An 18,896-nucleotide genomic window follows, 5' to 3' on the forward strand; every position below is an offset into this window, starting at 1 on the left:
TTTATTAATAGGTTTCAAGGTTTTAAATAAATCTTTTGCAGAAATTAGATTTCTTCCCAGGCTTTAGATTTGACGAAGGAGATTTGTTGATTCTCGAAACTTAAGCTTTTTATCTCATGAGTTCTTCCATTCTTCTACTAGTTAATTAAAGAATAGAAAGTCTATTTGTTCAACAAGACTGAGAAAAGAGGGAGACTTGGCTTATGTGCCTATGGAAAGCTTGATGTTGTAACATGTCTTTTATGTCTTGTCTAATGGTTTAAAACCTGGTTTGGACTTTGGCCTTTAGGGGTTTTAGTATTTTCAGATCAACTACATTGTGTTTCTCATGTATTAAGTTTTTTTGTTTTGTACAAAAATGATTAGCAGCTTGTTTCATGTTTAATGTCTTGCTGTTTATGTTACCAGTAATGGTTATTCAAGTCGAAATGATAAGATATATCTCAATTAATATTAAACTAAGACCGTCAAATGTCCAAAGTCAAAAGCATGAAAACAGAAAAAAGTTTCCGAATTAAAGAAACAAGAGAAACATGGTAGCTCTTGTAAAAAGGGTGGACAATGGGTTTAGTATCAACTTAGGAGGCTTGACAATCATTGACTTTTTGTTTCTTCCTTTGGCTTCTTCGAAGTTGGGTCTGACAAAGTGGTTCCTTCCTTGGCTTCTTTGCAATAAAATCACCTAAAGCACTGCTTAAAGCACATGAAGTCAACAATGAAGCTCTCAACAAATCCACAGCCTGATTCATAAACACAGAATTTTCATCAAGTTCTTCCAACAAGTGCAAGATAATCAAATAACCGGGAAAACTAAGCATACATACATACCTCTGCTTTGCTGATGTCAATTTCTTGAACATCAATATCTTCTGCGTTGGTCTGCAACTTCTTAAGTAAGCAAACAGTAGAACAGGAGCTCATCGGTGTAATGACCAGATCATCTGACACCGTGAACTGTGTCTCTTTCTTCAAAAACCCGGAACAATGGGTTTGGTGATCGTTCCCATGGGATTTTGGATCCACCAAAGTCACAGGCACAAGTTTGTCATTACGATAATACGGAATCTTATTAGAGTCTCTAGTCAAGGCATATATTGGAACTGGTTTGTTGACAAAGGAATATATGAACCGGTAGTAAACCGGTGGTTCAAGAGTGATGATACCAGGCAACTGCACCTGAAAACTATAAAAACAAGGGAGGACACCTTTGGAATCTGCTGATGCTGCTTTTGTTTCTTCATTAACAACACTCAAGTCCTTGAAGCTTCTGCACAAGTTTGCTAAGCAACCAAAAGTGATACTGTTTCCAGATATCTCCAATACAGATTCCAGTGAGACGGCAAGAAATGACAAGAGAAGCTCAACAAAATCTTCTCCGCACTCAACAAATAAAATCTTCATATCTTGATTCCTAACGACTGCGTTTATAGTTAAAACCTTCTCTGGTTCAGCCTCATCCTTCTTCTCCTCCATACATGGCCTTAACGTTTCATAAGACTTTGTCAAACCTTGTGCGCTTCCCTTGTTCAAGAAAGTCTCCGTCAAGGGAGCATTTGAGGAGAATACACACTGCAGCAAAGTCAGGACCTGGTAGATCCAGATCAAGACAAACCGTGAGGTAAGTAAAGCATTTTAGGCAAGGCTGGTTGGCCCCAATGTTTTTTGAAAAAACTAACATAATTTGTAAAAACAACTTCTATTAAAACTCTTACTAAATCTTAGAACCGGACCTTGTTAGAAGTATAATAAATAAATAAACGTAGAGAGAAGGGAGTTTAAATCTAATTTACATTCTTAAATTGTTAGAACAGAGCCGCATGCATTGTAAAGCAGTTTTTTTTATTTAAATCTAATTTACATTCTTAAAAAAAAAAACATCGAGAGAAGGGAGTGAGATTTGTCCAAAAAAAAAAAAAGAAGGGAGTGAGATTACCTCTTTGGAACCAATACCAACAAACTTCTCCCCGAGCTTACTAACATCAGCACACCCTAAGGATTTAAGCCTTTCCAAGACAAGACCAGTGGACTTAACTGCCACTTCCAAGTCATCAGTTATGATGAACGTAGTAGAGGCACCACCACCGCTGATAAATACTCCATTTTGCATGTTATCTGCAACTTTTAGTTGTGAATAATGAATCTCTTCCTTCATCAAGTTTTCACATCGACATCGAGTAGTGCTAAAGTTACTGCACAACCTACAGTGCGAGAAGATAGGACACTTAAAGTACTTCTCGCCCTCCGTAGGATTTATGTTGACCTTTAGCCTTTGGCACTGGACATCGCTGACACTCCTCGGACAAAGGAGCATCCGCTTACAGGCTTCGGTCTGGAAATTATCAAAGCCCATATCCACAACACTTGTATAGAGGTTGTTAAAACAGCCAACACTCACGGGATGATCTTTATTATGCTTCTTAAACAACCTGGCGATTGTACCCATTGGCAGTGTTAAGAAACTGAAGAGAACGTCGACAAAATCTTTACCGGCCTCAGCCAAAACAACCTTGTTCTTCTCTTCATCAATGACAAGTCTCAAATAAACCTTTGCTTCTCCAGAACTTTCAGCCATTGTCGCGATTTTGGAGGTAAGAATAAGAAAAGAAAGAAGATAATATTTAAATGAACAAAGAGGTAGTGACACCAAGAGAGAATATATAAGCAAAGTGTCTGACAATGAATAAAACAATTTAATACCAAGAAGCAACCCTTTAAGCTTCCCCATGAGTGCAGACTCGTAAACCAATACGTACTAACTACAGTAGGATGTTTTTGTAGCCTGCACTTTAAATTTAGAAACCCCAAAAGCTACACTCGAAGACAACCCTTTGAGCTTCCATCTAGCTTCTTTTTAACCATCGTTTATATCAAAATGTTTAGATGTGCAATTACAAATTTCATGATAATTAACTTCTGTTAAAAAATTAAGTATAAGTGAAAACAGAAAAAAAAAATCAAAAGGAGGAGCAACAATATAGAAAAAAAACAAGTCAGTCTGGTGACCAGATGTAGCAAGCAGCTGAGGTTTTGGGTTGAACAATGTGAATCTTTGCAGAATTTAAAATCAAGATGAACCATCAATAATATTAGTAGCTCTCTCCACTGTTCATATCTCTATCTTTGGTTTCTTTGAAATAGGTTTCAATATATCTTCCTTTACAAGCAAACTCCGAAAAACAGAGCTCAAAGCATTACATTTTATATTGACTGCGACCTCTATCCAGGATTAAACCAAGTTTTATTTTATAAATCAAGTTGCATTACATTTTGTTGTATTTAATTAACGGAAAAGCGAACAACTCCAAAGTGTGATTACAATAATAATCGAAGCAACAATACTTCCCGCCACCGCTATGGCCACCGTACCAACATGCAACGTCTTCATCATCTTTTCATTCATCACCAGAGTTTCTACTGTGAATCCACCACAATAGATTACTCAGAGAGTTCCCATCATCATGCCCTTTCAATCCTTTAACCTTCTCCATCGCTCCATCTTTGTCGTACATACTTTCCAAAGCATACAAAAATCCTTTCCACCCTTCTCCGACGCCGCCTTCTCTATCCAACGCAGGCAAAGTCCAATCCACGAGCTGCTTCGCGAATTTCACATCCGAGAACAGAATCTCCGACACAGGAAGTATCGGTAATAACTGGATTCCGAGGCGACATTCTTTCCATTCTTTTGGCGCGAACCATAAGCCACTGTCTCTCTTCGTCGACCATAATACCCCAACCACACGATTCTCCGCCGTGAAATCGCTCGGGTACAGAGTGTCGTCTTCTTTCACCTGCCACCACCACCAAGAAGAAAAATTAGTAAAGAAAATTAAATGTAACGTAGCATGAAAATGGAATGGTTTTGGTTAGTTCGAACTTGGTAGACAATTTCTCAATCGAACCGAAGATAACCAATCAAATCCTAACCAAAAGAAAATTTGAACCGAATAGTATTCAATTTTCATTTTGGTTTATTTGTTTTATAGTGTAAATTTATAATAACTCATTATATATTTGTCTGTATTAAACATTTAGAGGCAAAACTACTCAAATTTATTTTTATTTTTCTTCTAAAATAAATTTATTATTCTTATATCTCTATATATGTAGGAGAAGATATAACATTTTTCTTCTATTGAGAAATTGTTATCTTAGAAAAATATATTTTAGTAAATTTTTTATCTATATTTTATTTTAAAGGAAAAATATCAAAATATATTAGAGATGGTTTGATCCAGTAAAATTGTAAACCAAATTAAAACCGAAGACACTAGTACACAATTAGGTTTTCATATCGAAATTCTCGGTTCGTTCGGTTCAAACTAACTTATCCGGTTCAATTCAATTCTACTCAGATATTCAAACATCCGTTACCTGCCACCACATCTTCGCGGCGTGAATCTCGAACGCCAAAACCGTCGAAGCAACCGCCGCCAGCTCTATATCACCATACGCCAACCCCAACAAAGCAGCAGAGTAATAACCGTTAACAGCCTCACTAGTACTCTCCTGATTCCTCCCGTCAGTAAACTCCGTTAACCCTCCCGCCCACGAATGAAGCTTGAAAAAATCAAAACATCTCAAACGCGTATAAACCGAACTCGAACCCTCCTTCCCTAGCGTCATGTAATCCGCCGCCAGAGCATACGCCTGAGGTTTATATTTCTTGCCCCACAAGTTATCCATTTTAACGAGCACAGCGACCGCGTACAGAAAGTAACCTAGATGATAGTGGTGGTCGTTGTAAATCCCGAACCCGAAGTCCCCTCCCGAGTCTTTGGATCCGAGCTTCGTGATCACCCCGCCCCACGTGGGGTCGTAGAGGAACCCGTTCGGTCCGAAACTCCCGTCCAGCCAGGGTTCGATCATGCTCTTTAAATAGTTTCGAATCTTCGGGATCACGTCGAGGTGGCAAACCTCTTCCGCGATTAAAACAAACCTCGCGGCACGCGCGATTAGTTTCCCGTAGAAGTACGACGCGCTCGTGACGTCAGCGGACGAGTCCAATGCGTCGACGTTTTGGACTAGGGCCGAGATAATCTCCTCGCGGTGATGATCTTCTTTGATTCCTTTGAGTGAGTGCCACGTCACGGGGATATGGTCTGGTTTTAGAAGCCACGTGTCTCCTACGACGCCTACAAGATCTCCGTCGAGGCTTTTGTAACGGAAGTTGTCGAGAACGGTGGTTGATGATGAGGTTGATAAGAGCTTGAGGTGGAGAGGGTGAGCGAGCATGAGGAGGTCTCCGTAGCCTCTCTTCTGCCACGTGTACTCCATTTCAAACGGTTTCGTGAAGTCAGCGTCTCCGGAGATTGGATAACAGACGCTGAACCGGTCGAGGATTGGTTCGGAGTCTTGATTTGAATCCGGTACGACGACGAACCGGATTATACCGGAAAATCCACCGGTTGAGTTAATTTCGGAACCGGTTTTGACCAGGTTGATCGGGGAGGAGGAGTATATGAGCCATGTCTGGTTGTTGTTGAGCTTTACGGTGTACTTGGTTGATGACCTGTTACCGGAGAAGGATGAAACCGCGTGGGTTGTTGAGATTGTGATGGAGGAGTTGTTGGAGACGGAGCAGGTGACGAAGGGGCTTCCTCTGACGAGGAAGAATCTGAGGTTGGAGGAAGGGAAGTCTAGAGTGACTCCGAGGTCGCTGAAGGAAGAGATTAAGGGCCTGACTGGTTTAACCGCAGCGGTTGCGGTTGCGGTTGCGGGAGTTTGCGGATGCGGGTGGTTGCGGTTTCTAGCGGTTTTAAGAGATTTGTACGACTGGTTATGCGGTTAGAAATTTGTGCGTTTGCGGGATACTTATGACTGGTTAACTACCAAATGCAGCAGCAGTTAAATAATAAATTAACAATATTTACATTTTATACAATTATAAAAATATCAAAAATAATAATATTATAATAAATATAAAATTTATATTTAGAAAGTTATAGTTTAAATTTTTTAAAAATATAGAAAATATTTTTATTTTAAAGTTTTATAATATTAATTAAAATTTAATTGATATATTTTAGCATTTTTATAATTTCAGTTTAATTTTTTTATTGAATTTTTTTATTTTTGTATTTATATTGTTTTGGAAAAAAAATAATTTTTTTTTATCCTCCCGCAAACGCCCGCAACCGCAAACGCTAGCTGGAACCAGCTTTTGAATTTATGAGGTTCAGAGCGATTTGGAGCGATTTGGAGCGGTTTAGAGCGGTTTGAGCGATTGTTGCAAAACGCCAGCAACCGCTACCAACCGCAAAAGCTGCGTTTGCGGGTGGTAGCGGGAAAACCAATCATACCCTAAGTGTGTTTTTCTTGAGTGCGGGTCGGGTCCATCCGACCCGGTGATGGTGATGTCGGAGGTGAAGGCTTTGTAGACGACGGCGGGGTTGTGAGTGAGAGATGGGTATGAGATGGAGAGAGACGAAGGGGAGGTTTTGATGAGGTAAGGGTGGAAGTTTTCGGGTTAGTCGCCGTTTTTGAGGGTGAAGTTTTGGAAGAATGAGTTTGTAGGGAGAGGGGAGGAGAGGAGTTCGTGGCTGAAGAAGCGAGATGGATCAGGTAACACGGTTGAGTCGGATCTTGGGAATAGATAGGGAGCGTTTGTAGTCATTTCTTGAGGCAGTTGGAGGAGATGGTGGTGATGGAGTTCTGCTCTTGCTCTTGGGGGGTTTTAAAGGGTTTAGTGAGAAAGACTTTTGACTTTTCGCCTCCACTGTCTTCAACATCTTGCTTAATGGATTTGGAAATTGGGTTATCAACAACAAGGTATTGACTCATAAGGTTTGTTTGTTTAGAAGAAAAATATAGAGGAGACTTCGTAAAATTAGAAGACTAGATTACTTCCAGTTACAAGTTGGCTTAGATGAACAAAGTTAGTTTTACAAGCTAAGGTTTTGGGAACGTGCAGGAGAGTCTTGCTAGATGCTAATCCTACAGAATATACTGATTGATAGATGCCGAAATGAACCAAAAATTCACATCAATGAATGTGGTTTTGATAGCAGTAGTTTGAAGCAATGTTATTTATATTAACAAAAAAATGTTACCTTAGTATATTCAGTCGTATATGTGCTCGGTATTACAATGTTTGGTTTGGATTAGTTATCTAATAAAATTCCAAATTTTGGGAGATACCTGAGATTTTTTACTTGATGTTTGCTTAGTGAATGATTAAGAGGGGTTGCAAGCAAAGCATATTACAATGATGAAGAGGATTGTGTGTCGTATTTTAAGGTTCCTATTGAGTATGAAAAGGATAAAAATCGTTTATTTGTTTATTTTTATACCACATGTGTATATTTTAATAAATGTTGCTTTCAGTTTATATATTAATAATTATCACATTTCTTAATTGATCATTTAGATCTAGTTGTTATTTATTAATTTAACAATTTCCTGAAAAAAAGAACAAAAAATATATAAAGGATTAATGGTTTTCCTAGTACGAACTCTAGATTTTAAAATTCTATGTTTTGAAAGGCCTTTTAAAGGCCCATATATCATATATATACGACGGCATTTTTCTTGTTCAGACCAAATTTAATAGAAACCGAACCAATGTGTTAGTCTACGTGGAAGCTGTTACGCCACAAATATAGTGTACAGTTTGTTAATTTTTTAGTTAAAGGTCCCTTATTTAATTTTTGATTGTGTTAAGGCAATTTATAATTCTTTTGATCGATTGATTGCTTACACAAAGCTCCGTCGGTAACTCACTCATCTGTAGCCAGGGTTACTATGTTTAGGTCTCTGATTCGGGCACGATCACAGTCATCCTCTTCTCTGGTCACCATGTCGTGAGTTTCTCTTCTTCTAAGGCTCTTGAATTCCCTTTATTACATGATGTTCGTCGAATAAAGCATTGATCTTTGCGGGTTTACTTTTATCTCTATCGATAAAACGCTTTGATCAGTTGTATTGATTTTCATTTCTTTTTGGGGCATTGGCTGAGTGAGGCTCTGTCCCAGTTGTTTTTTGGGCATAGCTACTTTGTGATTTGATTGATTATGATGATCCTTATTGGGTCTCTCTGTGACAGTTCAATCACTCAGAGAGGAAATTCAAGGCCTTTGTCTGAAGCTGCTGGTTCACATTCTAGAGATAAGGTGAAAAGATCATACCTTTTGATACACTATCTACTCTCTCTGCTCTCTGAATTTTGAGATTATTACTTTTTGTCTTGAAATGCAGATATTGGTTTTGGGAGGAAACGGTTATGTAGGTTCACATATATGCAAGGAGGCACTCAGACAAGGTTTCTCTGTATCCAGTCTTAGCAGGTAATCCTTCGTGTTGTTTTAAACCTGATTGTTGCTCATAGACTTTCTCTACATAACTCTCTTCACTGTTATTAGGTCAGGAAGATCTTCCCTCCATGATTCATGGGTTAATGATGTTACCTGGCATCAAGGTATTCTCTCTCAAAACACATTTCACTTTGTTCATCATTTAAAAAGCAAAAAGATTTCAATGAATGACCTGATTTTTTTTTTTTTCCTACTGAAACAAATAGGTGATTTGCTTTCACCTGATTCTCTGAAGCCTGCACTAGAAGGAATAACATCTGTGGTAATTAATTAAGAAATGTTCTTAAAATAGTTGACTTGATCTTAAGACAGCATCTCATAATGGACGAGTTGTGCAGATTTCATGCGTTGGTGGTTTCGGTTCCAACTCACAAATGGTCCGAATCAACGGAACTGCAAACATTAACGCTGTTAAAGCTGCTGCAGAAGGAGGTCAGTGGTTTTCATAGACTTGCTGTAAATTATAGATAGTGACATAAAAAGAAGCTTATCATGTTATGTTTCAGGTGTGAAGAGATTTGTGTATATCTCAGCTGCGGATTATGGTGTCATAAATAACTTGATTCGAGGCTATTTCCAAGGAAAGGTACTTCTTCTTCTTCGTCTTCTTGGCTTACTTATTAGCTTTTCCTATCTCATTGATTAATCTATATGCAGAGAGCAACTGAAGCTGAGATTTTGGATAAATTCGGAAACAGAGGTGTGCATATCTTGTCACTTTAATTTTAAAACTCATTTGCTATATAATGTGTATGCTTCACTGATTAAGCGTGTGTTTCTTAGGAACGGTTCTGAGGCCAGGATTCATACACGGGACTCGTCAGGTTGGTAGCATAAAGCTGCCACTTAGTCTCATTGGAGCTCCTCTCGAAATGGTAGAAGAATATTTTTTTGTTGCATCAATCTTTGATTGTTCTGTGACAATATTTTGACCAAAACATATTTTATTATTACAGGTTTTGAAGCTGTTCCCAAAAGAAGTGACGAAAATTCCTCTGATCGGACCGCTTTTAATACCCCCGGTTAGTGTCAAGTCCGTGGCGGGAACTGCGGTGAAAGCTGCAGTTGATCCAGAGTTTGCGTCTGGAGTCGTTGATGTTTACCAGATTCTTCAACACAAGACGACTCCATCTTAACAATGTTTTGTTCTAAGTTTATGTTTGTTTCTACGGACTGGTTAACTTTGTTACGAGTGTAACCACGGTTCTCTGGTTCTACCACTAATAAATTATTGACTTTTGGATATCTCCAAAGGAGAAAAAGATGAGATTTTAAAATTGAAGCAGACCTGAAGCATCATTATCAGTCAGCTTTATATTTTTGAGTTCTGAGAATAACATGTATTTAATATTTATGCTACTAAACCAACCGGTTAAATAAGATTGAACTATAACCGGTATTCGATTTCTGGTTTACGAGGAAAAGGTAAAAGAGAAGGCTGAAAAAGCTTTTTTTTCCCTGGGATAAAGTCTGTAGCTTTGGGTAACATCTCGAACGTCCTGTCTTCTTAAAAAAAAAAGAAACGCGTATGAGCTATCTTATTCTTATCTATCGATGTGATCTCCAACATCGCATTCTCTTCAGATATCAATTTTCATTCCGTAAAAATTGAGAAACTTCGAGCTCGTAAACTCCTTTAATCGTCTCGAAAGTCGAGGTTTTGAATACGACCCTTTTGAATCTGACATCGGAATGTTGGTGGGTTTCGTTAAAGTTTCTCTCTTTCGTATTTATTTACTTTTTTGGTCTGAATCGTCTTTGTCTTTTGGTCTGATTGATCTGTCTTTGTATTTACTTCTCTGATGTGAATTTGATTGCAGCTTTGGTTGCTTGGTCTCACAATGTTGTAAATGGGGAGATCTTTTAGTTTGTGGTTTAACTAAACCAATGTTTGGTCTTTTTCTTTCAGCTTAGTTAAATGGAAAAGAAGAGAACAGATGACAGTGAACCTGTCCCTGTCCCTGTCATTGCACCAGTTGATAGATTTGGGTTTCTGAAGCAAGAACAAGGCAACTCTCCTCAACGTTTCATCAAAACCAGATCATCTACCAACTATGAAAAGTATGTCTCAATTGGTACTTTTTTTTACATCATTAGCATCCTTGTATATTTAACCATAAAGTGCTTTAATTGTTTAGGGAGGAGAGAAGGGTGACGAAATGGAGGAAGATGATAGGAGCTGGAGGCAGTGACTGGAAGCATTACCTCAGAAGAAAACCTCACGTTGTCAAAAGGCGGATTAGAAAAGGCATCCCTGACTGCTTAAGGGGCCTAGTCTGGCAGCTGATCTCCGGAAGCCGAGACCTTTTGCTCATGAACCCCGGTGTTTATGAGGTTAGTCTCATAATCTCCTGTGTGTTGTAATAATACTTGTTTTTGATTCTGATATTGATTTTCATTGTAGCAACTGGTGGTTTATGAGACTTCAGCATCAGAACTCGACATCATCCGGGACATATCCCGGACTTTTCCATCACATGTTTTCTTCCAGAAGAGACATGGACCAGGCCAAAGATCATTGTACAATGTTCTTAAAGCTTACTCTGTCTATGACAGAGATGTTGGATACGTTCAGGTCTATCCTGAGACTCTCTCTCCTTCGCTCTTATAGTCTTATATCCCTAACGTGGTACTAAACAATCATGGTTCCGAAAATAATTACAGGGAATGGGGTTTGTAGCTGGTTTGTTGCTTCTTTATATGAGCGAAGAAGATGCGTTTTGGTTATTAGTTGCATTGCTCAAAGGAGCTGTTCACTCTCCAATGGAAGGATTGTATCAGGTGAGAGACTCTTTCTTTACTTTGCTACTTGCCTCTTTAATTACTCTAGTTTGAAAATGATAGAGCTGCTTTAGTTCATTGAAGGATATTAAGAAAATGAACATAAAGTCAAATATATATAAAAAAAATACTTTCCTTCATGAATTAATTTATGACTGCTTTTTCAAATTCTCTGCTTTAATCCTGTAGAGACTTTTTATTCTGATTAGTGTCTTCAGAGATAAGTGATTAATTATCTGTGATTAAATATGATTTTGAATGATGCATTTGAGTTGGTGTAAATGTAGGCAGGGCTTCCTCTTGTACAGAAGTATCTATTACAGTTTGATCAGCTTGTAAGAGAGCTAATGCCGAAGCTAGGAGAACACTTCACTCAAGAAATGATCAATCCCAGTATGTATGCAAGCCAATGGTTCATAACAGTCTTCTCCTACTCGTTTCCTTTCCACTCAGCTCTAAGAATCTGGGATGTGTTTCTAGCTGAGGTAAAATCAACATCTTTATAATCTTTTTTTTTTCAGTTTTGGTTTTGGATTATTTATTTTTCAGTTTTGGATTATTTATGTGTTTTATTTTCTCCAGTTTTGTTGCATCATTTCTTTGTTTTTTATTGGTGGGTGTAGGGTATAAATATTGTGTTCAAAGTGGGGTTAGCATTGTTGAAGCACTGCCATGATGATTTGGTGAAGTTGCCATTTGAGGAACTTATGCATGCTTTGAGGAATTTCCCTGAAGATGCCATGGATCCTGATACTTTGCTTCCTTTGGCTTACTCCATCAAGGTTCTTGTCTTTTCTCTTTTATGAATCAACAAGCTAATGAAGTTAATGGGTTGTGACTTGTGGACACAAAAAAAAGATGCTTGAATCTTTATTCTTGTTATGAATCTCCAGGTAGCAAAGCGTTTGGAAGAGATGAAACAGGATGGTGAGAAGGCTGTAGCTAAACCGGCTCAAACGGTCAACCCGGTTCAGCAATAGTGTTTGAAAAGCTTGAGCCCCCACCAGGGTCTGTTAATTGTGGATTTCATTCTCTTTTTGCAACTCACGTGTGAAGAAAGTATAGTTTTTTTTTTTCGGTATTCCAAGAAAATCAAACTTTCTAGTTTCTCCTTTCTTCTTTTGACATGATTTTTTGTGTGTAACATGCTTCTGTAACGTCTAAGTCAATGTATTTCATATTTTAAAAGTTTAAATGTAATTGTGAAAACAGATACTATGAGAAACTCTTATATGATTTTAGTTTGATTAAACCCGTTTGTTAAGATCCGCAAAACAAGGTTTCTCGATGTTGAATTCAAATTTGAATCTTACTCTTTCTATCCATCTAAAGTCCAACCTCATCAATGGAACGTGGCTAGGTTATTCACTGATTTGCTCTAGGCAAAAATAACTTTTACGTCAAGTAACAAAAATATCTAATTGGTGTCTACATTATAACACTGCAACAAGTTGTTGCCAACAACCTTTCACTCCTAATCTCTTCTTTCTTCAGCGTCTGGATAAGGTTTTGTTTCAAGCTTTTTTTGGTTACCTGAATCATTTTGGATCTCTGGTGAGTTACTTCTGTTACTATGTAAGCATCCATTAATGATAATTGCTCAATTCAATCCTATAATAAACAGGTTTTTTATTTTTCAGAAAATGATTAAAGACGTGGTGGAGGCTTTACGTTTTGCATGGTCACCTAGTTCTTGGGACATGTTTCTTTGGAGTATCGGTCTCTTTTCTTCCTACTTGAAATTGCTTAGAGCAAGCATCTTTGGCTCAAAATCTATTCCTATTTCTAGCTCCATTGTACCAAAGATTGGATCTTCAAGACCTATTTGTGTTGTTACTGGTGTAAGTAAATAATCAGTGGCTCATTAGACCATTTCCTAATGGATATTTTTTATGTTTTGCGTTTTGGTTCTATATGAGTATGAACTAGTGTTGTTTTTTAATTGAAGGTTACTTCTGGGATTGGTAAGGCCACTGCATTTGCTCTTGCAGAGAAGGGCTACCACGTTGTTCTTGGTAATGCATTATTGCTTCCTAAAGTGTTTAATGTATCTGTATTCTTATCTTTCTTGATTTATTTTCAGTTGGAAGGTCTCCTCAGCTTCTTTCAGAGGTTATTTAACATTCTTTTTTTGTTTTTTTTCTTTGAATTAAATATGCTCTTTCTTTCTTTTGATGTAAGAACCATATTCTTGACTTATGATAGACTTTGAAAGAAATCAAGAGAAAGAACAAAGATGCACAACTCAAATCTTTCGTAGTTGACATGTCTTGTTTTTCATCAATCTTCAATTTTAAAGACTCTCTAGAGCAATGGCTCTCGGACGCAGAGTTAGATCCTTCAATTCAGCTTTTAGTGAACAATGCTGGGATCATGGCTATTTCTAGTCGACCAACCAATGAAGGTTATGACAGGTAAGTCTTTGTTTTCATCACTTTTTGACAGTAGACATGCTCAAAATATTGGACTATGGGTTTGAATATTCTAAAACTGTTTCAGGGTGATGGCTACAAACTATATTGGTCCATTTACTATGACCAAACTCCTTTTGCCATTTCTGGAAAACAGCTCTGTGCCTTCACGGGTCGTGAACGTTGTATCTTTTACACATCGCTATGGTGAATATATAGCGTCATAATTCACCTATCATGAGAGTCCAGCTAAGTGAAACTGATAATCTTGTTCCTTGTCTATGTAGCTTCTATTGGTAAGGTTGACAAGGATTATGTAACTGGAAAACATTTTACGACATACAATCAATATCCTCATGCTCATGTCTACGAGTATTCTAAATGTAAGTTCAAAACAATATTCATTTATATAGTTTTGTATTCTTCCTTGGGAACTGATGAGTTTATGTTTCTTGAATAGTATGCCTTCTACTTTTCTCATATGAACTGCACAGACAGCTTCGCCTCAAAGATGATTCACACCATGTCTCTGTTATGTATGCATGCTTCCTATACATTGTCCTAATGTGTTACTCTCTCTCTTTTTCATAGTTTAAAGATTATGTTTTGCATGATAAATGCAGAGCTGCAGATCCTGGATTTGTGAAAACAAATCTAATGCGCGAGTTTCCTAAATATGTATCTGCTTTTGCGTTTCTCTCCTTCAAACTTATTGGCCTCCTCCAGACCCCTGATGAAGGAGCCCGATCTTCCCTTGATGCAGCTTTAGCTCCGGCAGTTAAGAAAAACACATTAAATTTGTCTTATAATTACATCATTCTCCAATAAATTTATACCACTAATAATTCAATAAGTTTAAATATTTTTTTTTCAAAAATAAAATTTATTATTATTAAATAAAAAATTATAAAAAAATACTTTGTGAACAATTTTTTGCCAAAACATTTATTTTTGGAGAACGAAAGTAGTATATATATCAATATGAAACTGTTCTAAGTGTCTTCATCTTCTACTTATGCAGGAAACATCAGGTGTTTACTATTTTGGAGGAAAAGGAAGAACCATTAAGTCGTCAAAAGCTTCTAGAGATCCTAAACTTGGTAAAGAACTTTGGGAAACTTCTTGTGGTTTGTTCGATCAGTTGCAATCATATAACGACTAAATCAAAGACTCGCTTCAAGATCATTAACATCTTATTATATAGTGGCCTAAATTATCTCTGCTTTTATTGTTATTTGTACTCAACTAGTAACAAATAGCAGCACATTTTAAGATTCATGTGTTAAATACAGTAAATGGTGATACGCATGGTTCATAAAATGCTAGCTCTTTTAAAGTTTACATAAACTAAAATTCTTGATGTATCAGTACTTTCTCCCAAAATGTTAAGTTTACATAAACTAAAATTCTTGATGTATCAGTACTTTGTCCCAAAATGTTAGCTCTTTTAGTATAGCCTCAGGACTGAAGGGGATAAAAGTGAATATATTCAATATAGTTTTTTGTAAAGCCGTCTACGTTTATTCTAACCGAACAAACAGAACAATTAACGTGTTTTCGAGTGTGAATGGTACTTATCGTAAATCTATACTTAAGTTTAGTCATGATATTCTTGTGATCTATATCAATATGTCTCTTGTAAGAGAGCTTCTACACTTGTATACGTCGATATTCGGTGTAGTTTCTCTTTTTCTTTCTCAGTGTTTTATACGTTTTTTCTAGAACTTGGTTTCTCAAAGACATATAGTTAATGCAACACAGTTGAACGTGGGTGTTTTTGCTTCCCAATAGTTCATTCTACTTAATAAAAGTTCGTTCTATAAAGGATTTTGTTGCCGTGGACCCTTTTTGTTCTGAACATCTCATTTTTTGCTTGAAATATTTTGTTTTCTCTTAACACATTTGTTTTTAAATAGTTAAATCATGTGTTTAACATGGTTCCTATTCGTTCTCTTTTGATAAAGATTCGATGAGTTTTTTAATTTAGTAATAAAAACGAAATATTTGGCAAACGCATATGCAAAATTAACAAACCCCACGTTACATATTTCTATTTACAGCCATAGACTTGGCCCTAATATCTCTATATCTATCAGAGATATTTTTTAAAGACTTGTCTTATTCTCTTTAAAGATAATAACTAAAAAAGAAACAGAGGCGAGAGAACCACACACAAAGAGTTATAATATCCTCAATCTCTCAAAATTGACACGTGAAGTCCTAGATGACCAATTAAAAGCTACCGACATAAGGCAAAACTGATCGTACCACTACCCGTTGCCCACGTGATTTGAGTGTACAAGTAATAAGCACCACAGAAGTATCCGTGTAGCCTATAAATACAAACCCTAAGCTGACATCTCCTCTCACCAATCAAAACACAAAAAACACAACAAAACTCAATAAATAAACAAATGGCAGACAATAAGCAGAGCTTCCAAGCCGGTCAAGCCGCTGGTCGTGCTGAGGTCTCTTTCTCTCTTTAACTCTCTGATCAAATGCAGTTGCTGCGGTTAAACAATCACACTTTATAAAATAAAGAGAAGTTATTTATATTTTCTTGAACCAAGTAAATGAATGTATTTTGACCAAAAAAAAAAGAAGTAAATGAATGTATTAATTGATTTCGTGTGGACAATGGTGTGTAAATATAGGAGAAGGGTAATGTGCTGATGGACAAGGTCAAGGATGCTGCTACCGCAGCTGGAGCGTCTGCGCAAACCGTAAGCGATCTACCCCATGATATATAAATAAACATACGTCTCTACTCTCTACTGTTCATGTTCGTAGATCTCATATCTTTTTATGCTGTTCTAACATGTATTTACGTTTATAGGCGGGACAGAAGATAACGGAGGCGGCAGGGGGAGCCGTTAATCTCGTGAAGGAGAAGACCGGCATGAACAAGTAGCCCCATTGGAAACAAAATTGGGAGTTATAGTTTCCCTTTTTAATATTAATCGTTGTGGTTTTAAATAAAAATTGGGTGTTCTAATTGATCTTCACCGTAGTTCTTGTTGTTGTTGTTTTTAGTGTTTGAAGTAATGTTTTCAACCTTCAGGTGTATGTCTTGATGTTTATGTACTTAGTTCCCCGTTAATGAACATCTGATTTAAGCTTCAAGTCCAACAATGTATCTTATTATTATTCTTTTTCTTTAACGCTGAATAATATTAGCAAGTTTCTGTTTCTGATTAAATCGAATTATTCCGTAAACACACAAGCTAAAGAAACCGTACTTCAAATTAGAGAAAACAATTCTTAAAAAATTTCCAAGGCATTGCGGACATGTGAAATACTGATCTAAGTAACTTTTTTCCTTTTGTCAACGATCTGTATCATTTAGAAATTGACAGCCAAAAATAAGAGACTTCTAATTTACCGTAATGTTAAAAGTTGGCCACGTGGACTAATTAAATCAATCGCTAACCAAAATGAAATTACATATTTACCCTTAAAATTTTAACTTAAAAGTCGCGTTTTATTTATTTTATTCCGTGCTCCACTCTCCTCCACTCGCGCGTTAGTCATATCCTCGTTGCCTCGTCTCCTCCCGCCGCCGCGGTTCAACACTCTCCAGCCAACTTTAACTGGTAAATTTCGCTGCGTCTCCCACCGATTCATCCTTCTGGTCAACTAGTTGCATTCGTTAGGCTATCTATAATGAAAAAAACCATATCGATTTGCTACTTAGGGAAACTGCTAATTCGAGTACAATGCACTTTGCCTCTTTCTTATTGTGATTAGTTTTTGTTAGTTTTTGAATTGTGCATTGCCTTTTCCCAACTCATCTTATTGGCCATGGATAACTCTTACAATCTTATAAGGAGAGGCTTATTCCTACAAACTGTTTAAGCTTGTTCGTTTGGTGGATGATTACAATTTTGCTTAGATCGTAGTTTATTGATTGAAAAAATGTTGAAATATTTTAGAGAGATAGTGCAACTTTCCATGTACACACAATACTGACCGATGGATAAGGTGACACGTAAGTACATCGTATATTGCTTGCTTGGAGAAACAGTGCGAAGAGAAGATGAGCTTTGTCCACGCACTTAAGCAGCCACAAGTGGAGGTTTGGTGAGGCTTAGGTTTGGTTTGTTTACACATTTTTATATTTCCACTACATCTGATAGAAACAAGAGCTAATTAATATCTTACATTGACTGCATCTTAGTTATGTGTCGGTGTCTCATTTGATCAAAAAGTGCGGCTATAAACGTAAGATAATTGGAGAGGACAACAATCATCCAAAACCAAAAAACTAAATGGAAATAGCGACAAGCTTTCTGTTTCCACCTCCTCCGTCGATATTGGTCAATACTATGACCGTCGTCGGTTTAGCCGCTCTGCCGGTTATGGTTCTGTCGGAAGTGAGAGGAAATAATCTGAAATACTCCAAATTCAATAACAACAACGCATCACTATCATCATCATCATCGTCATCACAAAAACAGCGATTCAGCAGCGTATCAAGCAGAACCGGAATGCTTTGTCTATACACGCCAGCGTTTCTAGCCGCGTCGGCTTCTTTCTTCCTCGCACCTTCTCAAAATCTCAGGTTCCTTCTCCTCAAATCAGCACTCTCCCTCCATTTCTTCAAAAGGATCTTCGAGGTAAAAAAAACCTATGATTATATCCATAAAAGCTTTCTTTGACTGAGGCATTTCGTCGAACAGGTTCTGTTCATTCACAAGTACAGTGGAGAGATGGCCTCAGACGCAGCTTTCACCATATCCAGCGGCTATTTCTCATCAGCTGCGTTGGTGTTGTACAGCCAAAGCTTCACTCCGGGACTACCCGGGCCGGGTTTGGATCTGAAATTCTATGGAGTTGTTATGTTTGTGGTGGGGATTGTTGGGAATATGTATCACCATGTTCTGCTAGCTAAGCTGAGGAAGGAAGGTGAAGGTGGTGGGAAGAAAGAGTACAAGATACCAAAAGGTGGTCTGTTTGGTGAAGTCATATGTCCTCATTACATGTTCGAGATACTTGTGTTTTGGGGCTTCTTTATGATTTCTCAGACCATTTACTCGATGTCTTTGGCCATGTCAACTACTTTCTATCTTGTGGGTCGGAGTTATGCTACGAGAAGATGGTATCTTTCTAAGTTTGATGACTTCCCTAAGCATATCAAGGCTCTCATTCCCTTTGTTTTCTAGAGATTATTCTACTACCAGATATTTGTTTATTTCTCTCGACTGGTTTGTTACATTAGTGGGGAAATCCCTTATATATTAAAAGAGAAGCATTGTAATAAATGCATTCACATTATAATAGACACGTGTCAGCTTCACAATGATTTGATAATAAATATGCTAACGCGTTCACACTATAGTCATAAATGTGTTCACACTATGTATTTTGTGATTTTTTTAATATAAAACTCACA

At 37.3% G+C, this 18,896-nt stretch overlaps 5 protein-coding genes and 2 pseudogenes across 8 annotated transcripts; 5 read left to right on the forward strand and 2 right to left on the reverse strand.

Annotated features, from left to right (window-relative positions):
- Positions 1 to 52: 52 nt before the first annotated feature.
- Positions 53 to 3,007, reverse strand: LOC106393556 (annotated as a pseudogene).
- Positions 3,008 to 3,224: 217 nt separating this feature from the next.
- LOC125581279 lies at positions 3,225 to 7,525 on the reverse strand (annotated as a pseudogene).
- A 51-nt stretch (positions 7,526 to 7,576) lies between these two features.
- BNAA02G02880D (uncharacterized protein At1g32220, chloroplastic) lies at positions 7,577 to 9,557 on the forward strand. Of its 2 annotated transcripts, XM_013830863.3 has the most exons (10): positions 7,577 to 7,802; positions 8,045 to 8,111; positions 8,197 to 8,285; positions 8,361 to 8,416; positions 8,519 to 8,574; positions 8,651 to 8,744; positions 8,819 to 8,898; positions 8,970 to 9,012; positions 9,096 to 9,187; positions 9,269 to 9,557. In XM_013830863.3, the coding sequence occupies exons 1-10, from the start codon at positions 7,744 to 7,746 to the stop codon at positions 9,446 to 9,448; spliced, it is 816 nt and encodes a 271-aa protein (XP_013686317.1). In that variant the 5' UTR covers positions 7,577 to 7,743; the 3' UTR covers positions 9,449 to 9,557. The 2 variants fall into 2 exon arrangements, with proteins under 2 accessions (XP_013686317.1, XP_048602348.1); XM_048746391.1 differs by having other exon boundaries at positions 7,601 to 7,802; positions 8,361 to 8,574.
- Positions 9,558 to 9,792: 235 nt separating this feature from the next.
- LOC106390406 (TBC1 domain family member 10B) lies at positions 9,793 to 12,345 on the forward strand. Its single transcript, XM_013830860.3, has 8 exons — positions 9,793 to 10,010; positions 10,222 to 10,373; positions 10,451 to 10,646; positions 10,717 to 10,887; positions 10,977 to 11,093; positions 11,381 to 11,578; positions 11,717 to 11,875; positions 11,987 to 12,345. Exons 2-8 carry the CDS (start codon positions 10,231 to 10,233, stop codon positions 12,071 to 12,073), a joined length of 1,071 nt encoding a protein of 356 aa, XP_013686314.2. The 5' UTR covers positions 9,793 to 10,010; positions 10,222 to 10,230; the 3' UTR covers positions 12,074 to 12,345.
- Positions 12,346 to 12,584: 239 nt separating this feature from the next.
- On the forward strand, positions 12,585 to 14,866 carry LOC106390412 (dehydrogenase/reductase SDR family member on chromosome X-like). Its single transcript, XM_048746392.1, has 10 exons — positions 12,585 to 12,647; positions 12,734 to 12,934; positions 13,042 to 13,108; positions 13,177 to 13,205; positions 13,299 to 13,507; positions 13,593 to 13,711; positions 13,792 to 13,887; positions 13,965 to 14,040; positions 14,128 to 14,281; positions 14,526 to 14,866. Exons 2-10 carry the CDS (start codon positions 12,737 to 12,739, stop codon positions 14,664 to 14,666), a joined length of 1,089 nt encoding a protein of 362 aa, XP_048602349.1. The 5' UTR covers positions 12,585 to 12,647; positions 12,734 to 12,736; the 3' UTR covers positions 14,667 to 14,866.
- Positions 14,867 to 15,840: 974 nt separating this feature from the next.
- On the forward strand, positions 15,841 to 16,627 carry LOC125581281 (stress-induced protein KIN2-like). The gene is made up of 3 exons (XM_048746393.1): positions 15,841 to 15,972; positions 16,159 to 16,227; positions 16,341 to 16,627. The coding sequence occupies exons 1-3, from the start codon at positions 15,919 to 15,921 to the stop codon at positions 16,413 to 16,415; spliced, it is 198 nt and encodes a 65-aa protein (XP_048602350.1). The 5' UTR covers positions 15,841 to 15,918; the 3' UTR covers positions 16,416 to 16,627.
- A 377-nt stretch (positions 16,628 to 17,004) lies between these two features.
- Positions 17,005 to 18,698, forward strand: LOC106402194 (steroid 5-alpha-reductase DET2). 3 transcript variants are annotated; one of them, XM_048746395.1, is made up of 4 exons: positions 17,005 to 17,097; positions 17,437 to 17,584; positions 17,682 to 18,120; positions 18,184 to 18,698. In XM_048746395.1, exons 3-4 carry the CDS (start codon positions 17,773 to 17,775, stop codon positions 18,664 to 18,666), a joined length of 831 nt encoding a protein of 276 aa, XP_048602352.1. In that variant the 5' UTR covers positions 17,005 to 17,097; positions 17,437 to 17,584; positions 17,682 to 17,772; the 3' UTR covers positions 18,667 to 18,698. The 3 variants fall into 3 exon arrangements, with proteins under 3 accessions (XP_048602352.1, XP_048602353.1, XP_048602351.1); XM_048746396.1 differs by having other exon boundaries at positions 17,008 to 17,097; positions 17,437 to 17,595; XM_048746394.1 differs by lacking the exon at positions 17,005 to 17,097 and having other exon boundaries at positions 17,338 to 17,584.
- The last annotated feature ends 198 nt before the right edge of the window (positions 18,699 to 18,896 follow it).

Source organism: Brassica napus, chromosome C2 (assembly GCF_020379485.1).
Source record: "Brassica napus cultivar Da-Ae chromosome C2, Da-Ae, whole genome shotgun sequence".
NCBI lineage: Eukaryota > Viridiplantae > Streptophyta > Magnoliopsida > Brassicales > Brassicaceae > Brassica > Brassica napus.